The sequence below is a fragment of the Indicator indicator genome, chromosome 31 (genome assembly GCF_027791375.1).
Source record: "Indicator indicator isolate 239-I01 chromosome 31, UM_Iind_1.1, whole genome shotgun sequence".
Classification (NCBI taxonomy): domain Eukaryota; kingdom Metazoa; phylum Chordata; class Aves; order Piciformes; family Indicatoridae; genus Indicator; species Indicator indicator.
Genome location: NC_072040.1, coordinates 1,347,776 through 1,366,293, shown reverse-complemented (window position 1 = coordinate 1,366,293; position 18,518 = coordinate 1,347,776). Strand labels below are relative to the sequence as shown.

Sequence of the window (18,518 nt, the reverse complement as noted above, 5' to 3'; positions counted from 1 at the left end):
TTTGTAGTTAAGGTCCTGCTTTAAAAAAGTTTTTTCCCAATCTCTTTCTCATCAGTATCCACAAGTTGAAGGTTATGCTGTAAGGTAGCTACTGAGAGCCCAGTTTTGCAACCCCCCATTTAGCAGAGCAGTCCTGGGGAAGTAAATTGAGAGATCACTTAGTACAACCCTCCCTGCTAAAGCAGGGTCACCCAGAGCAGGTTGCCCAGGGTCACCAGGAAGCACTTACCAGGGGGTGGTGTTAATTTTGAGGGCTGAGGCCAGAAGTGCTGAACTAGCCTAGTGCTGAACTAGTGCTGAACTTCAGGAGTGCCTTCTCCAACTAGATTAACAGTGGGAAGACCTGTGTTTTATTGCTTCCTTTTGAGGAGAGCATCCTCAGATGTTCAAAGAGCACAGGCACTTTTATTAAGGGTATTCACACTCCCTTGCAAGGCTCTTTTGGGGCTTCAATAGGAAGCACAGGAAGCAGTTTCACAACACAGGACTTTGGGGACAATGCTTTGGAGCCTTGAAGTGTTCTTGACCCTCAGTCCCAGCCCATGACATCCAAATCCTCAGGACATAAGAACTTCAATCAGGAAAATACCAATTTTGCCATCCAAAAAGAGAAGTGTGAGAATTGATCTCTGTGCCATGCCCACCACTTGCTGTTTGTTTTGCTGGGTTAGTTCTCAGGTGGATGAGATCCCTGGCCCAGCTCCCTGCATGGCTTCACTTACACTGCTGGCACAGAGCGGATAGAAACACACAGCTGGGGACAGCTTGTTGTAGGGAGTGCAGGCAAGTTTGGGCTTGCACCAACTGAAAGAGCTCAAGTGGGCAGCACCATGCTGGGACATAAAACTGCTTTAACTCCGTCTCAGTTCACTGCCCTAGTTTGCAGGAGAGCTCCATGAATAGCTGTGCTGGAGCAACTTGGGGAAGAAAAATGTGGGGCCAGAAATGAGCAGTCGTGGGTGGAAACTGAGGAGCACAAACCCCCTTCAGTTGATTGCCACCAAACCACTGAGCAACTGATAACACTCAATGTCATTTCTGAGGCTTTCTGCAGTGCTGGAAGTAAAAGAGTATTTTATCTTGTTTTGAGGGGGACAGGAAACCTGAGAATAAATGTGACAGCTCTGAGAGGTGCCTCCGTAAATCAGCGTGGTGCTAAAATGAAGTTCTGCTTATCTGAGAGGATTTTACCACCACAACCCTGGAAGAGTGTTAAAATCCATCAGCAATTAAACCTCTCAGGCAATATATAATAGACTTTTAAAGGAGGCTCTCCACAAAGCTGTGAAATAATGCTGTTTCACTGCCCTGTGCTTACACAGCCATCTCTTCCTTTACAAACTGAATGAGTATTTCACTCGAGTGGGTATTTCCAGTTCATATCTGACTGCTGCTCAAATTTGATAGCAATTTCACTCACTTTACAGACTTGAAGATTTTTCCATTTAAGACCAGAAACAATGAGCAGGTCATTGAATACCATCTCTTTATCTTGGACCTCTAAACTTTCCTTCATGCTAAGCTAACCAGTTTATTGATTGAAGTGTAGGCTGTGCTTGACAGCTGCCACAAACTCCCGTAATATTCCTGCAGTTCAGTGTCTCCCCATTTTATCCTCATCATAGCAATTTCCTGACTGTCACCAGCAGATTCTTCTGCTTCTCCAGATTTTTTGCAACACTCTCTAACTGCTCTGCACAGCTTCAACGCATTTCTCCTGTGCTGGAGGGCTGGGCATTCCCTAAGCTGCAACGCCAACGTGCTGTGGTTCAGATTCTCCACAGCCTTGGAGTTCAGTTACCAGTGGAATCACATTTAACTCCCAAGCTGTTAACAATCCAAACAAAAGCATTTCTCTGTACAGCATCCAAAACTGACAAAGTTACAAGTGCTGAAGCTTTCTGCACCAAGATCAAATAAAAAAAAAAAAAAAAAAAGAAAATATATCTCCCTCCTCATATTTCTTTTGGTTGCAATCTTCTGCGTACCACACAGCTTAGGCTCTATCTACAGAACCTCTTTTTATGTATCACATAAAGCTTTTACAGATAAGCTCACTCTTCTAATCCTCTAAGGGTTCCATGCAAATTCAGCCTTTCCCTTTCTAAACTTCTTAATTTCTTACTTATTCAGAAGATATTTCTACACTTGACTTCTTAAAACACTTTTTCATTTCCTTGGAGGTATAATTTTTTTTTTTTTTGGCAGAATGGATGCTAAAGTCTGTTCTGACTCAACAAGGTAGTAGAATTCTACCTTTTCCCATCACCCTAAATTAGGTTTGACTGTACCTGCAAAATGGCACAAGGCACGTTAAAACTTTTGCAGTCAGCCAAGTGCTGATAAGATTTATGAACACTGTGTCTGTTCAAATTCATTCCAAACATTTTGGCAAACCAGTCTGGTATCAGATGAAGCAGCAGGTGCCTACATCAGAATTCCCTAGACCACCCACAGGTCCTTTCAGGACCCTTCTCATTCCCTTCCCACTCCTTGACTCTCACAGCACCTGGCTGCAGCTGCTCTTCTGCAAACGCAGGCTTGGACCACGCTCTTTCTTCCTGGAGGCTCCTCAGTGCCAGCTTGCTTTCTCTGCCACACTTTGCATGCCACTTTGCATCTGTCTTTCACCTTGCATGCCCTCTCTTGGAGCGGGCTCTTCTGCTTTCCCTTATGCCTTTCCCTGAATCGCAGGTATTGTGTTTAACAGGCTTGGCATTGCCACTAAGCCAGAACCAAGCCCTAGCACAGAGCCAGACTTGCCGTAAGCAGCATTCCCTGGATGCAGCTCGGTGCACTGAGATGCTCATGGGAGCGAGCAGGCAGGAGGGCAAAGCAGCATCTCCTGGGGAGCAGGCAGCAAGGAGCTTTGCTCCATTGGTACTGGCTGAACATGTCTCAGCACTAAGCAGACCTGGAGCTCGTTCCCGACCTTCTGAGCGGGCAGGGGGCAGCTACCCCAACCCGCAGCCGCCCGGTTGTGCGTGTCCCTCGCCCGTCTGCTAAGAGATATAGCTAAAAAACCAAAAAACAAAACACCCCAAACCACACGGGGAGTGAAGGAGAGTGCGTCCCATCAAATGTCCACAGTATGAAGCGGAAGGATGCCCCTAGGCCGCTGCCAGGACACCCAGAGAGCAGCACACCCCCTAACCCCGAGCGCTCCGGAGGGCAGTGGGCGGCGGGACATGCTCAGTGCAAGCGCCGGACCCCGCCTCCGTCTGACCCGGATACAGACGGCGCTGTACAGAGGAGCGTGGAGCCGGCCCGGCCCCGCAGCCGAGGGAGCGGATCGCCCCGGCGTGCCATGGGGCCGTGGTGAGCGCCCGGCCCTGCCACCCGTCCGCTTCTCCGTGCCCCCCTGCCCCGCGGCCATGGCCCCCATGGGGATCCGTCTCTCGCCGCTCGGCATGGCCGTGTTCTGCCTGCTGGGACTGGGCGTCCTCTACCACCTCTACTCCGGTTTCCTGGCCGGCCGCTTCGCATTCTTCATGCTGAGCGAGCCGGCGGCTGCTGGGCCCGAAACCTCCCGCGGATCCGTGCCCGGCGGCGCCGTAGACCTGCGGGAGTTGCTGGCCGTGTCGGTCCTGGCCGCCGTCAGGGGCGGAGAGGAGGTGAAGCGGGTCCGCGAAGGCAATGTCCTCAATGCCAAGGCGAAAGGGAAGACGAGGGAAGGGGCCGAGGAACAGCTGACGAGCGGCGACCTCCTCTCCAACCGCAGGATGTTCTACCTGCTGAAAAGCGCCTTCCCCGCCGTGCAGGTGGGTGCCGGGCTCCCTCCTGTCGGACCGGGGCTGGGCCTCCCGGTGGTGCGGAGCTGCGGCGCTGGGCTGCTCGTTCCCGGCCGGAGGGTGCCGAAGTGCCGGGCACCCGCGGGGCTCGGCCGCTGGCGGGGGTACACGTGTCACTTCTCCGTGTCTCTGCGAAACCCGGCCCTTATTTTGCATTCCTCCTGCCCCTCTTGGTGATTTTGTGGCGGTGCCACCTCATTGCTTGCTGCCGTGGGTGTTGGGTTGCAGGGGGAAGGAGCTGGATCGTGTGTAAGCGAAGCCATGGGAGCTGAAGCCATGTGTTTGAAACGATCCGGGTGCGAGGTGGGGAAAAACACCCGGTGCAAGGGCTGTGGGTGATGTGCTCTGCGGTTATGGATCAAAGTGATTCCATAGCACCGATTCTGCACGTATTTGTGGTGCTGAAATTAGCAATGATGTTATTGTCTCAATTATCCTTCCAGCCAATTGTCCTCCCTGCCTTAAGTTATAGGGAGAGCCAGGAACGGAGAGAAGACTTTGAGAATTTGAGGTTCTTTGCTCTGGTGACTTTGGGACATAAGTTAACAGCTGTGTCACACCATGGATCTCTGGAGCAAAATGAATTTGCTTTTCTTTCAGGCGCATGCACTTTTGCCTGCTCTCATTCACTTCCAAAATCTGGGTCTAACACTTCAGCTCACACCCAGACCACAACTATATTTTGAGACTTTTTGGGATTTGGTGGCTTAGTTCCACTTTCACTGTAGTAAAAGGGCACTTCTCAGTTTCTTGGTGTTCAATTCCTCAAGCTTTTTATGGTCATTTGAAATAGAAAACCCTAGGACTGGATTTCAGAGGTGATGACTGCATGCTTTTGCTGGACAGGTTGAGACAAAAAGTAATGTGAATAAGTTTGGGATTTGTTGGTTAAGTTCACTTACTAATCAATAGGCTGGCTTGGCAGTTCCTGAAGGAGTTTTTGTTTTTATTTTTCTAATTTTTTTAAAAAGACATGTTAGAGGACTGATTGAATATGAAATGTAAAGGAAACACCAGATTCTTCAATATTTAAAATAGACTTGAGATGTGATCGGCCTTCCTCTACAGGGAGGTTATGTGAAAGATTATGTGAACACAGAAAGATTATGTGTTCTGAAGATTGCTGGACTGTCAGTAGCAAGCCACATTTGCAGGCCCTATGTTAAAGAAAGAAGTATTGTCCCCTGTTCTCTTTTGCTATTCAGTTGTCCTCATGGGGCTTGGCATTACTGAAACGTGTCCAGAAACCCGTGTGCTTCCTCCCCTTCCACACATGGAGGGAGTTCATTAGTTGCACTGTAAGAGAGCTCTCCGTGCTTCTTGAGAAGGATGAGGATTCACTTTGGGCTTGAAGAGCTCAGTAACTGTAGAGCCTGTCCTGTGGTCATGTGCAGAAACTCTGCTCTGGTGCCTGGGATGTGTACCAGTGACACTCTGACATGTTCCTCTGATGGCCTTAACTTTGAATATCTACTCCCAAAACTTTGCTGCTCCTCCAACCCTACAGTTGTGTTGTGCTGCTAGCCTTGAAAAATAGATGGCCCTTTCTAAGGTGCAGATGTGTTCTCAAACATGGTGTGAAAACAAATGTGTATATGTCAGGGGAACTGGAAAAAACAACAAGCATCTCTCCCTCCTCCCTCCCCTCTTCCTCTCCTCCCTCCCCTCTCCCTCTCCTCCCTCCCCAATGACTGAGCTAGGGATGACTGGGAAGGGTTTGTCTGGCGAATCTTTCTGCTGATGTGGAGTTATTCAGTCTGACAGATCAGCTCAGGGATATTTAGTATTCCCAGTACATGATCTAGATAATGACAGCTTTTCTCATGCAGTGTTCAGCACATATCCATGGAGCAGTGTGTACTGATCAGACGTGCTGTCTCTTGAAGTCTGTATTGTGATGAAGATGTATTCATAAACCTTTGGCCATACCATAATAAGAACTTTGGTACACACATGTGGCACTATACACTTCTTGGGTGTGAGGACAAGGTCTCATCTCTCAGCCTGCAAATCCTTCAGCACAGTGCATCTAAAATTGCTATTGTTTCATAGACCTGCTGAGTTCTGGAGCAAATATGAGGATTATAGAGGATTTCCTGAGACACCTGTCATGGGAGGCAATAAAAAAGTCTGCATCTTGTAAGAAGCTTTGTACTTTATATCATCATAGTTTATATCTTTAGCCATATCTTCATGAATAAGAAGAGCTTCAGAATAAAAATCATTACTTGAAGTCAAATAAACCAGCTCTTCTCATCTTGCTAGAGAAGATGCTGCTAACTAAAGCTGTCAAACTAAAAGTTAAAGAATTCCAAGTGTAAACTATGCTGCTTTCATAGAATCACAGAAAGTTAGAGGTTGGAAGGGACCTCCCGAGATATCAGAGATACCCCCCTGCCAAAGCAGGATCACCTAGGGCAGGTCACACAGGAACATGTCCAGGTTGGCTTTGAAAGTCTCCAGAGAAGGCTTTACTCACGTTGTGGGGTCCTTGAGCCTCACACAGGGGTAGCTCAACATTTAAGTTGGTGTCAAATGTTGCAGCCAGGGAGAAAAAACAAACCAGCACAAAAACCATGTGCCAAAATATGCCTATAATGCAAAGGAAGTGATCTGTTAATTGTCCTCTAAAAATAGCTGTGGCTTTCCAGTGTTTAAAAACAATCAGGAGGAGAAGTCTGAAATCAGCTTAAGCCAGTGAGCAGCTTTGGATTCCGTGTATTGTGCTGCTGGGCATAAGGGAAAATGTGCAAACAGTCTGGCTGAAGCAGTTTTCTGAAGGTGTGATTATTAAAAGAAGAATGAATAGTTAGGCTTTTGCCTTACAAAAACTGAAATAAAGCTTACAAGTCTCTCCCAATCCTGACAGTTGTGATTTATATGAAAAAACAAACAAACAAACAACAACAACAACAAACACTTTCAAAATCTGAGAGGAGAAAGAAAGAAAACAAAAAACCGAAAACATAGAAAATGTTTTGCTTTGTTTATTCCTTTGCGTGAAGGCATTGTTTGTACAGAGGAACTCCACTGTTACATCACCTGCTCTACTTGATATAAATAGATGCATGTGCATCAGTTCAGAGCTTCTCACAGCTAGGTTAGGTAAGACCAAAGAGGACCAGAGCGACTCTGTGTTATCACTGTGTAGGAGATCAGTGGTGTTGAGTGGTGGTGTTGTATGGCTGAGAAACAGGCGTGGGAAAGATAAGGGAAGCAGGAACAAATAGGTTAGCTTCTAACTCAGGTATTACCCAGTGTTGTCTGATCATTCAGCAGCCGGCAATGAATATTTGCAAGTGTTTTCTATGAAGTGTGTTTGTGCAGTTGATTTTTAATGTGTATTTAATGCTGAAATACATGCAGTGGTTCTCCTGATAAGATCCTCAACTGCAGTTACAGGCTTGAGGTGTTTACAGCTCCAGCACTACCAGTGTGTTGTCCTCATCTGTTTGTCATGCTGAGAATGAATTAAAGCTCTGATCCAGCTCTGATCATCCCTTCTGCTCCTTTTCAATTTTTTTTGTTCATCTTTTCTGGGTTATTTCACTGCTTTCCTGGTTGGTTCTCCCTGCAGCCTGATTTATTCCTTGTGCTAGCACAGTGGTGGTGGGATAAGGACTGGGATGGGATTCGGGTGAAGGGATTAAAGAGACTCTGGAGCCAGCCCAGCTGCTGGGAGAAGCCAGGGCTGGAGAGTTAGTGTTTCCAAATCCAGTTAGAGGCTTGACTGTGTGAAGAGATGATCTCATAATACTGGGGTTTCAGCAGCATTACCTGGTGGAAGAGTTTCTCCCTCAGTGCCATGCATCAGAGCCTTCCATTTTTCTAACACTGCTTGTCCAGGGGTCAGTGTCAGGAGCCTGGTACCTGAATGTATCCCAGGTAAAAATGTAAAATACAGGTTCTTTTGGACTAGCCTGGTTCACTTCACATCCAGCCTTGCTCACAAAGACAGGAGCAATTGACAGAGAACATGAGTTCCTTAAACCAGCACTTTGGCCACTTTCTCTCTGTCCACTGACTATGAAAAAGCCAATTTTGAAATGACCCACACAATTCTGCTGCTTTACTTCTGCACCCAAGCAGTGTTATTTGCACAGGACGCAGACTTCAGTCATCTTTACCACAATGAATTCTGCCCTATACTCTCATTTTCAGCTGTTTTGGCTTATTTTTGACCAGTGCATTGATTTATGTTCTGTAGTTGCATCAGCTATATGTTGTCTTGTGATGGAAATCAAGTCTTCCTCTCCCTCAGTTTCTCTCTTCCAGCATCTTTTTATCAGTCTTGCCACTGCCCTGAATCAGAACATTATTCTATCTCTTTCTCAGATGATAAATACCTCATTTCAAGTTTGTGCTTGATAAGGCTGGGTTCTGGCTTCAGCTTTGAAATGGAAATTTAAGAACATGTCAGTTGTACATTTAATGAGATTTTCTTCTAAATTAATTCCACTTTTGGAAGATTAATGTCTCTGAGCGCTCCATTTTTTTTTATCCAGCTACCTGAAGTACTTTCTGCATTTTAGACCTGCTGTTTACACCCTTCTGACCACAGAAAACTGGAATTTGATCTGAGATGGCAAGCTCTGCAGCTGAGACTGATTCTGTGGGAAAGGTAGATGGGTTATAGAAGGAGGTTTAAACCCCAAAATGATGCTTAAACTTCAGAAAGATTTCAGTGCTTTGCTGATTAAGTTCCCCAATTTGCTTGCCTCTTCATGGTGTGAGAATGGCATCCTCAGGTCTTTGGGGTTTTATTAACATTCAATTAACATTCTTCTGACCCAGATGATCTTGGCAGCTGCCAGCAGGTTTCTGAGTAAAGCAAAAAAAGTATGAATGTGAGTCTGAAATCTCAGTTGTAGGTGTTGTCTGGAGATGGGGCTCTTACCGTGGGTTTTAACTGCTGCTAGATGACTTTTGCTGGCTCTCTACATAAAATGAAATTAAAGCCTGTAACGAGTCATGGTAACAAGTTCTGTGATTATCTTTTCAGATGTAATTACAAGTAGTCCATTTGACTTGTGTGTGTGCCAGGGGTGGTATTTAATCTGTCAGCTGAGCATCTGGAGATCTGAGTTCCATTGTAGTGTAGCCACTCACAATCAGCCAGTTTTCCTGGGTGTTATTTAATGTATTGGTAGGCTTCTAATCTGGCCTTATTTGGGTGTGTTCTGAAGATTAAAAGGAGTGTTGCAACGCTGGTGACAAGCAAGTCATCCCTTTCTCTTCACTAGGCTTGAATCTGTAACACAGAATTGTAACAGAGGATTTTGCCCTCTACTGAAACAATTTTTGTGAGCCAAGGAATGAGTGACTTTCTTCCTAGTGAAGACTCCTACTCACTGTCCCCAAATGCAAAAGTCCAGAGGGATCATGAGTGGTGCTGGCTGCAAGAGAGCCAAGTCTTGGTGTGAATTTTAGCTCCTGTGGCTGATTCTGAAGCTGTTTCATAATCAGTTTCATACTTTTCTCTGTTGTTGGAAATGCTCTGACTGCTCCGTGCTCTCCTGTTGGGCATATTTATCCATCCTGGCTTGTTGTGTGGGTGCTTACCTTGGCATCTGATGTGTGCATGCACAATTTATGTGTGCACAGATGCTGTGAGAAGGTGAGACAGCTTTCACCTCTGATACATTTAAGGGAAAAGACAGAGAGAAGATGAGCAAATGGAGGTGAAGCAGTCTGACTTGCAGTGCAGTGGGCATCAGGGCACATAGGCTTCTTCAGAGCAGCACAGCTGGAGTGGTTAGAAGGAGGAAGGCTTGGCCCATGAACAGGGGAAAGCTGAAAGGCTGCTGGTTAAACTGCTGTCCCCTGAGCTGTGACATCTCTGAAGCACAGTCCCATGCAGCCACCTCAGGTCAGTACACCTTCAAGGTGTATACTTGTGAGCATCCTCTTGCTGATTGCTCTGGACATTAATCCAGAGGATGCATGGGGTGATAAAGTATCTTCTACAGGGAACATCTGTCAGTCAGCCTGTAAGAAGGTATCAGAATAGTTCCTTGTTGGTTTATTTTTTGTAAATGTTTGCACTTACTTATTTGCTTCTGTCCTGCCTTGCCTCTCCTCCATCTCCTGTCAGGTGAACACAATGGTGAAGTCGAGTTTGAGTCTTGGGTGTGTGTAGTGCTTGCACTGTGTAATCACAGATGAAGTGGCTGTTGTGTGGCAGGCAGAGTCAGTGCCCTAACAAAACAGCTAAACAAAGTCAAACATCTATTAATGTTTTACCAACACTGCCCTTTGCAGGCTGTTTTCTCTTGGCCTCCAGGCCTTTCATTCTCATTCAAATCAATAGATTTATCCATTGAATCATAGAATGATGGGGTGGCTTGGTTTGGAAGGGACCTTTTAGAGGGCATCTAGTCCAACCCCTGCCCTGCAGTGGGCAGGGACATCTTTAACTAGAGCAGGTTGCTCAGAGCCCTGACCTGACCTGGAATGGTTCCAGGCATCTCCCAACTCTGAGCAAACCTGTTCCACTCTCTGTTCCTGAAATGCAATGCATGGAATATTCTTACATTCCTGTGCTGACTAGGAAGAGGGTTCTTTTGTTGTTACCTAAACTCTGGGCTGGTTTTGTTCTGGTTTGTATTTACCTGGAATAGCTTAATTAATATTTCTTCCTTATAAAACAGGGTCACTGCTACAAAACTTGCCCTAGGTAGGAGGTCATCTTCTGAAAACAACAGCTTTCAGGTAGTCTCTGTCTTTTAACTTCAGCGTGCTGTAACAAAAAGCTTAACAAGGCATTCTTCCTCAAAAGGAGGAACTTCTAAACTTCTTAAATTGGACACCTCTTCCTTCTGTTGAGGCAGTGTGGGTTATTTCATGGTGGTGTAGTGGAACTTAAACAGCCCAGGGCTGTGTTGAGGCTGCCAAGTCTGGGGGTCTAGTCATCCTGACTTGCAGGACTGCTTTCCCTAGGGGAAACCACAGCCCTCAGGTTTATTGTACAGTGACAGATGTTTAATTTGTATATGTCACAGCAACTTCAAGGACTCCATGTTTGGCATGCAGGGCTTCAGATGCTGGTTTTATGTGAGAAGACAGCTGTGATGCGTGGCTGGAGTTTGCTGTAGTTCTACTTGCTTCTTGCTTTGAATTCTTTTGGAGAAGATAGCCTTTAATTCTTTGTAATAATCTGTTATGGTTGAGGTGTATGCTGTCTTTTCTTGATGTGAATGATGTAAAAATCCTGATGATTCAAACAGTCTGATCCTTTATTTTCACTGTCTCTCAGTGTTGCTTGCCTACAACATCTGTAATAAATTGGTTTGGTCAGATGGGATTTATCTGCTGTAGCAATCAGAGAACCATAGAATTATAGAATGGTTTGGGTTGGAAGGGACCTCCAAAGGTCATCTAGTCCAACCCCCCTGCAATCAGCAGGGACGTCCTCCACTAAGTCAGGTTGTCAGAGCCGTGTCAAGTCTCACCTTGAATACCTCCAGGGATGGGACCTCAACTACCTCCCTGGGCAACCTGTTCCAGTGTTCCAGCACCCTCATGGTGCAGAACTTGTTCCTAACATCCAATCTAAATCTGCTCTGCTCTCATTTCAAACCATTTCTCCTTGTCCTGTCACTGCAGGTCTTTCTAAACAGTCCCTTTCCAGCCTTCTTGTAGCCCCCTCAGGTACTGGAAGGTTGCTATTAGGTCTCCTTGGAGCCTTCTCTTCTCCAGGCTGAACATCCCCAGCTCCCTCAGCCTGTCCTCACAGCAGAGTTGTTCCAGCCCTCTGATCATTGTCATGGCCCTCCTCTGGACCTTCTCCATCAGGTCCATATCTTTCCCGTGTTGAGGGCTCCAGAGCTGGAGATTTCCCCAGTAGTTATGTGATGTTTTGTAACAGAGATCATTGTGTGCAGTTCTGTGATAGCTGCATCTCTTGTCACCCAAAAATTCCTCATTACTGCAGTAACACTGATGTTGTGTTGGGTTTTGCAGGACCTTCTTCCATCCAAAAGACAGGGACTGGACCAAACTGTTCAGCATACTGAAATTTCAGCACTCTGGTATAGAATAAAATTCATTAAGCTGGGCAGCAAGTAGCAATAGGCTTAAGTGTGACCTTTAACTGCTGTTTAGAAATGTTGCTTATGAGGCTCATTAGATCCTTACCCCAAGCTACCCTAAAGACAGCTATGGAATGTTATTAACTTGTTTATAAAATAACATACATCTGACAGCTGTGTAACTGCTACATCCTCTTGAGCTGCTTAAACTGCTGGTTATAACTCAGTGCCAGAAGCAGGAATATTTACTAAAGGTTCCTGCCTCCCTCAAGTCATACCACAGTCTGCAAATTACTTGTTGATAAAATATCTGGACATTTCCATGCATCTCCTGATAACTGTAGCTGGAATATTAAACCTCTACTGTATCTGTGTACCATGTGAGTCTCCAAAGTCAGACGTTCTGCTGGTAGTCTTTGAAGCAACTGCATTTAACTTTTGATTGAAAACTTTTGTGAGAGCCAAAGAAAGAGTGTCCAGCTGTGGTGTGCTTCACAGTAAAACTCCAGGTTGTGCTTTTCCATAGCCTGGCACAAAACAAGGATGGGGCTCAAGAGAGAGGGGACAGGCTCTGCTCACTTGCACCCTGGGATAGAACAAGGGGCAATGCATAGAAACTACAGCACAGGAGGTTCCACCTCAACATGAGGAGGAACTTCTTCATTGTGAGGGTCACAGAGCACTGGAACAGGCTTCCCAGAGAGGTTGTGGAGTCTCCTCTGGGGACTTTCAAGACCCATCTGGATGCATTCCTCTGCGACCTGTGCTGGATTCTATAGTCCTGCTCTGGCAGGGGGGTTGGACTCAAAGATCTCCAGAAGTTCCTTCCAACCCCGAACATCCTGTGTGATCCTGTGTGTGAACAGTAATAGCTTGTGAGCTGCTGGAAAGTGGCTAATTAATGCAATTCTACCTGGAGATGAGGGGAGAGAGAGAAGATTCGTAGATTCACGGAACAGTTTGGGTTGGAAGGGACCTTGAAGATCATCTATTTGCAGTCCCCTGCCATTGGCTTGGTCACCTTCCACTAGATGAGGTTGTGGTGAGATACTCCAAAGATGTGAGCAAAGCTGTAATTTTCCACACCTACTGCATCTGCTAAGTTAATGCAACTACTTTTGTTGTCTTCCCCTAGATTAACTCTGAGGAGCGCGTTGACACAGCTGAACAGGAGACAGTCTCTTGGGACCACACTATCCCTGAAGACATAAAACAAAAAATCCAGCCTAAAGAGGTCCCAGCAGAAAGTGTTACTGTCTGGATTGATCCCTTAGATGCTACACAAGAATACACAGGTAGCTGACTCTTGTTGACACACCATGTGTGTAATTCTGACGTCTGCCTTTTGTACTGGGGACAAAACAGTCTCCTTAAAGGGTGTTCTGCCAGAGCTAGAGTGGTTTCATTGAGGTAACTGCATGATGAAATCTGTACTTAGCAGACTGCAGGCTCTGCTTTTACATATTCCAGCTCTGAAATCACTTTGGTATTCCTTGCAAGTATGGAATTGCTAAATAAAATGGTAACTGTCGTCTATGGGTTCTGCTGGGACTGTGCATTTCTTCAGTTCAGTTATTACTGTGGCAGCACTGAGTATCTCAATGCTTTTTTGTTTGTTTATTTAAAGGGAATATTAAGCAAATACTCTATTTAACTTGATATTAAAAATCTGCATGTCAGAATGCTTTAAAGGGAATATTAAGTAACTATTTAACTGGATATTAAAGAAAATTCTGAATATCTCAAGACTGCTTCTTGTTTATCTAAAGGGAATATTAAGTAAATATTTAACCTGATATTTTAAAAAAATCATTATAGTTTTTCCAAAACCATGTAATTTCTCCCTTTTTTCAACTATTTTAAAACACCCCTTAAGCAGTTTAAAGCAATCCAGCTAAAATTCCTGCAAGATAAACAGGAAAATGGGGATTTTTAGGTGAATATTCCATGGCTGCAATCACCTTTTCTGTTACATGTTCTTTGGGGTTTGAATTACCACCTTTGAAGCAATAGGATAGGAGATGAGGCAGAGAATGGAGAATATTAGGGCACAGATTTCCATGCAAATACCTGCTGCATAAGACAGAGCTTTAGCATTAGATCTGGGAGGAGTGTGGGTGACATCTACTGAGCAGCAAAAGCGTCTGTAAGGCTGAAAAGACTTCAAAGTCGTTTGAAAACCACAAGGTTATTTCAGATAAAACAGAGTTACATAATCCTAAGGGGTGGAATGTAGGCTTGCCTTCAAACAAAACATTTCTGTAATGTCAGTTCTGCTTTCTTTCCATGTTCTTGGCATCTGGCTGAACACCTGCTCCCTCTCTCTTTTTGCCCACAGAGGATCTCCGACAGTACGTCACGACGATGGTTTGCGTGGCTGTGAATGGTAAACCAGTAATAGGAGTGATACACAAACCATTCTCTGCATACACAGGTACCTTTGTCTTCATGCGTTCCCAGCATCTCCAGTCAGAGTGTTCATTAAAATGTGATGTTTGAGAGAACAGCTGGAAGTATAAATGAGACAAGAGTACCTGGGGCAAAAGAGCGCTGCTGCCAGCCTCAGAACTGGAGCTGCAGATGTGGTCTGTGCTGTAAAACCACAGAGGAAAATGCTGCCCTTTTGTTTGTTTGACGCGGAAATGATGCATTTAAAACAAACTGGCTGGAAAGATGTTTAAAAATTAAGGTTCCCTTAAATCAGAGTGCTTATAGCAAACCAAAGAAGGTGAAACCTATGTGTACTGACTGGTGTTGGGTGTGCTGTGGGTCTTGAGCAGAGGAGTACTTTGCTCATTCAGCAGAAGAACTTGGGTCTGTGATACTACACCCAGGGGCTGGTGTTTCAGTGTGGTGTTCACACTGGTTTGCAGGGTAAATAACAGGATTCATTAAAGGTCTTGATAGCAACTGACAGGCAGGGCTGTCCAGAATAACCTTAATGATTATCTGATGTGCTTTTAGTGCCACAACATGAACTAATTAATTCTTCAGTATTAATGATGGATCAGTGAGCATGGCTGCAGGTTCAGCAAGGTGTATGCACTTCTGAAAGCTTCAAAGTAGTTCTAGTATAGATATCTTACCATGTATGTGAAACAATTTCTGTTCTCATTTTCCCTTAGGCAATACTGACCTCTAGAGTTTTGAAATTATGCAGAAACCAAGTCTGAAAAAAACCACTGTTTTTGTTTGTTCTCTCTTTTTACCCACTTAATTCTCAATGCTTTCTGCTAAATATTTTATTGTCTTTAAATAAGAACTTAATTTCCAGTCATTGAAACCTGTGCTGTATTTCAGTATGCTTTAAGAATCTTAGGGGTTTGGGAACATACTTTTCTAAGAATTGACACCCAGGTGAAGAAATTTTTTTTTTTTAAGGCTAGTGTTGAGATTTTCTGTCCTTCTTTGGAACCACAGAATGGTTTGAGTTGGAATAGACCTTAAGGATCATCTATTTCTACCATGGGCAGGGACACCTTCTACTAGATCAGGCTGCTCAAAGCCCCATCCAATCTAACCTTAAACACTTTCAAGGATGGGACATCCACAATTTCTCTGGGCAACCTGTTCCACTGCCTCACCACCATATCTTCCTGATACCTCATCTAAACCTACCCTCTTTCAGTTTAAAGCCATTGTGCTTTGTCCTTTCAAGTAACAGTAAACTGTGGAATGTTCAGACCTGGCATCAGATGAGACACAACGAATGCTCCCAGTCTCTGTGAGGAGCATTCATTGCCCAAGCTGGGAATTACAATATCTTGTGAGTAGGCTTGTTCCTAATGCTACTCCACAAGTACAAAGCAGTAGAGGGCAGTCAGCATTGTTATTACACATAACTCAGTCTGTTGCCATACAATCTGGCCCTCTGCAGAGATGAAATTGCTGGTTACTCTGTCAAATTAATGGTTAGGGGATTCCACCTACCAAGCTTGGCTTTGAACCTCATGATGAAACAAGTGGGAGGCAGTTTATTCTAAATCCACTCCTCTGAAGCACACCAACAAATGTTTCCATTAGTATTGCTGTCCTCCTGAGCTGTTTCTTCCCTCACCATTATGATCCTGCTGAACAAAATTACTCAAGAACACTTTTGCTCTCTGCTTTGAAGCATAGTGGGGCTCTTTGTTCTTACAGAAGGGTTGTTTAAGGAAATAACTGGAGCTATTTCTTGCTCTGAACCATTCTTCTTCCTTCAGTGGATTTCCAGTGGCAAAGCCTAAATATTGCTGCTTTGGATTTTCCCTCTGAACTCTGTTTTTTTTTTTGGAAGCACCACAGAAGAAGTCAGGCATGGGGTAATGCCTTGTGCACAAGTGTGCATGGAGAGGGCTCTTCCTCTTCTGCTTTGTGTGCACAGGTGGCCATGCACCCGTTCCTCCTGTCAGCCCCAACTTTCTCTGTTACAGTAGGAATGGGAATTAAATCTAAGACATCAATTCCACCTTCTCAGCTTAGCATTGTTCAATCTTTGCACTTCACAGAGTTTGCCTTTTGTAAATGTCAGGAGTGTTTGTGTTCCCCCTGCAGCCTGGGCGATGGTGGACGGTGGCGCAAACGTCAAACCTCGTTCCTCCTACAACGAGAAGACTCCAAGGATTATTGTGTCCCGCTCCCATGCAGGGAAAGTTGAGCAGGTTGCACGGCAGACATTTGGGAACAAGACTGTGATAATCCCAGCTGGAGGAGCAGGTTTGCTTCCTTAACCATCCTATCCACTTTATGGCTTCTGAATGATTTAACAGGATAGAGGTTATTAGACAAAAGGATGCAACTGTGGCATCTCCTCTTTTTTCCTTTTACCTTTTGGCTTTTTACATCCCTAAAAGAAAGGGATTGGACAACTGGGACAGTTTTTGTTGTGTACAGAAACTTAGTTCAGGCTTCAGGTTGTTCACAAGTTAAAATAGTGGTGAATGAAACCTGGAGCAGAGACGGTGTTGTGGTCCTTTCATGGGACACACTGTGTGTGCTTGTGGTGTGTGATTGTTCAGTGTCTCTGTGGAAGGAAAAAAAAGGGTTGTGTGACCAAATACAGCACCATGGAAGAGTCTCTTGGCTGCTAGTTAACTATTAGTATGCTTAATGAAACAATATTTTAAGAAAAAGCCATTAAAGTTTGGTACTATTGCTTGCATTTATGTCAAAAGAGAAAACTAATGTCACTGAAGCCCATTTTTTCTGCCTCATATTCAGGCCAAAGAGGATTCAGCTCACTTGATGTAACTTCACACAATGCCTTTGTGCATGGTACTGACAGAATGCAGATGCGAGGCACTGGTGTGAAGCAGTAGCTGGCTTAAAGCCTCAGAAAAGCCATGCAAAATTTGAATGTTACAGAAATGTAGCATTTTGTGTCTTTAATACGGAAAACCAGAGCTCCCTTACAGATTGCTTAGTCAAGAAGATCTTGCACACGTTCTTGGCAGTGAACCTGAAGGAGTTTTCATATGTTAAAGGAAGTGAAAGTATAAGGTATTATAGCAGATGTGCTCTCAGGCTTCACACTGCATAAGAAGATACAGGGAAGAGCAGTTTAATGAAACAAATTGGTTGAACAGTTGAAAAATGGGGGAAAAGAATCCATAAAAGAAACATTACTGTTTTGAGCAATAACCTAGTACTGCATAATGTATGCTAAAGGGGACTGCCCTGGGCTGAGTTGTTTTATTAACGAGTGGCAAATGCATCTTCCTGCTATTGGACTAAAAAGCAAGTTAAAAAAACCAAAAAAAAAAGATAGATTTCAGCATAATACAAAGATTGAGAAATAGCTGAGTGCATGTAAGAGCAAAACTCTCTTTGTTTTTGGTCTTGTTCTTTTAATGTGTCTCTAGATCAGTCTCTATGACATGTTGGTAAGGGCTGTCTAAAAATGATGTCCCCCAAATACCCAAGGCTTTAACTGGAGTGCAGTGGCAAAATCTTGGAGGTGGTGGTGTTCTTTGTCAAATTTTCTCTCCAGGTCAGAGGACAGGCAAAGTTTATTGGTTATGTACTGAGTGGCATGATATAATCAATGACATCACTTTCCTGAATCTTCCATGTTATCAGCAGTTAATTTATCCTTTGCCATGAATGGGAAAACTTGATTTAACTCCTGGGTTTTCTTTTTACCTCTGCCTGTTTCTTCTAGGTTATAAAGTATTGGCCCTCCTTGATGTGGCTGAAAAGAATCAGGAAGAAGCTGATGTGTACATCCATGTCACCTACATTAAGAAGTGGGACATATGTGCTGGAAATGCAGTGTTGAGAGCATTGGGTGGCCATATGACCACCCTGACTGGTGAAGAAATTAGTTACACTGGCTCAGATGGCAACGAGGGAGGACTTATAGCCAGTATCAACATGAACCATAAAGCACTAATTGAAAAACTTCCAGATCTGGAAAAAACCTCACACAAATAAACTTGACTGATGGAGAAGTACAAAGTCATGCTTTGGCAGCCTCCAAATGCTCTGTCTGAAGAAGCAGGTGTGAAAACCTGCTGGGAGAGATGCACAGCAAAGCAGTTTGGTGTTGGTTTGGGGACTATATCTTGTGCATTGGGTTTCTTCAAGTGGTGGTATTTAAAAAATAATAATAATAGTAATCAGAAGTAGGAAGGGGACTGAGTGCCTCTGGCCTCACTTTCCATGGTTTGGCTTTTTTCAGACTGTTCTGATGCAGTTCTTACACTCAAGGTGCATATCC

General features: G+C 44.5%; 1 protein-coding gene across 1 annotated transcript; it reads left to right on the top strand.

Moving 5' to 3' along the window:
• Positions 1-3,374: 3,374 nt before the first annotated feature.
• On the top strand, positions 3,375-18,232 carry BPNT2 (3'(2'), 5'-bisphosphate nucleotidase 2). The gene is made up of 5 exons (XM_054394741.1): positions 3,375-3,761; positions 12,957-13,116; positions 14,160-14,255; positions 16,355-16,516; positions 17,961-18,232. Exons 1-5 carry the CDS (start codon positions 3,375-3,377, stop codon positions 18,230-18,232), a joined length of 1,077 nt encoding a protein of 358 aa, XP_054250716.1.
• Positions 18,233-18,518: the final 286 nt, after the last annotated feature.

Excerpts from the sequence above, each read along its gene's own strand:
- BPNT2 (XM_054394741.1), top strand. The coding sequence starts at position 3,375 with ATGGCCCCCATGGGGATCCGTCTCTCGCCGCTCGGCATGGCCGTGTTC. Across the intron at positions 13,117-14,159 it reads TGCTACACAAGAATACACAG|AGGATCTCCGACAGTACGTC; the intron begins GTAGCTGACTCT and ends TTTTGCCCACAG. Across the intron at positions 14,256-16,354 it reads ACCATTCTCTGCATACACAG|CCTGGGCGATGGTGGACGGT; the intron begins GTACCTTTGTCT and ends TTCCCCCTGCAG.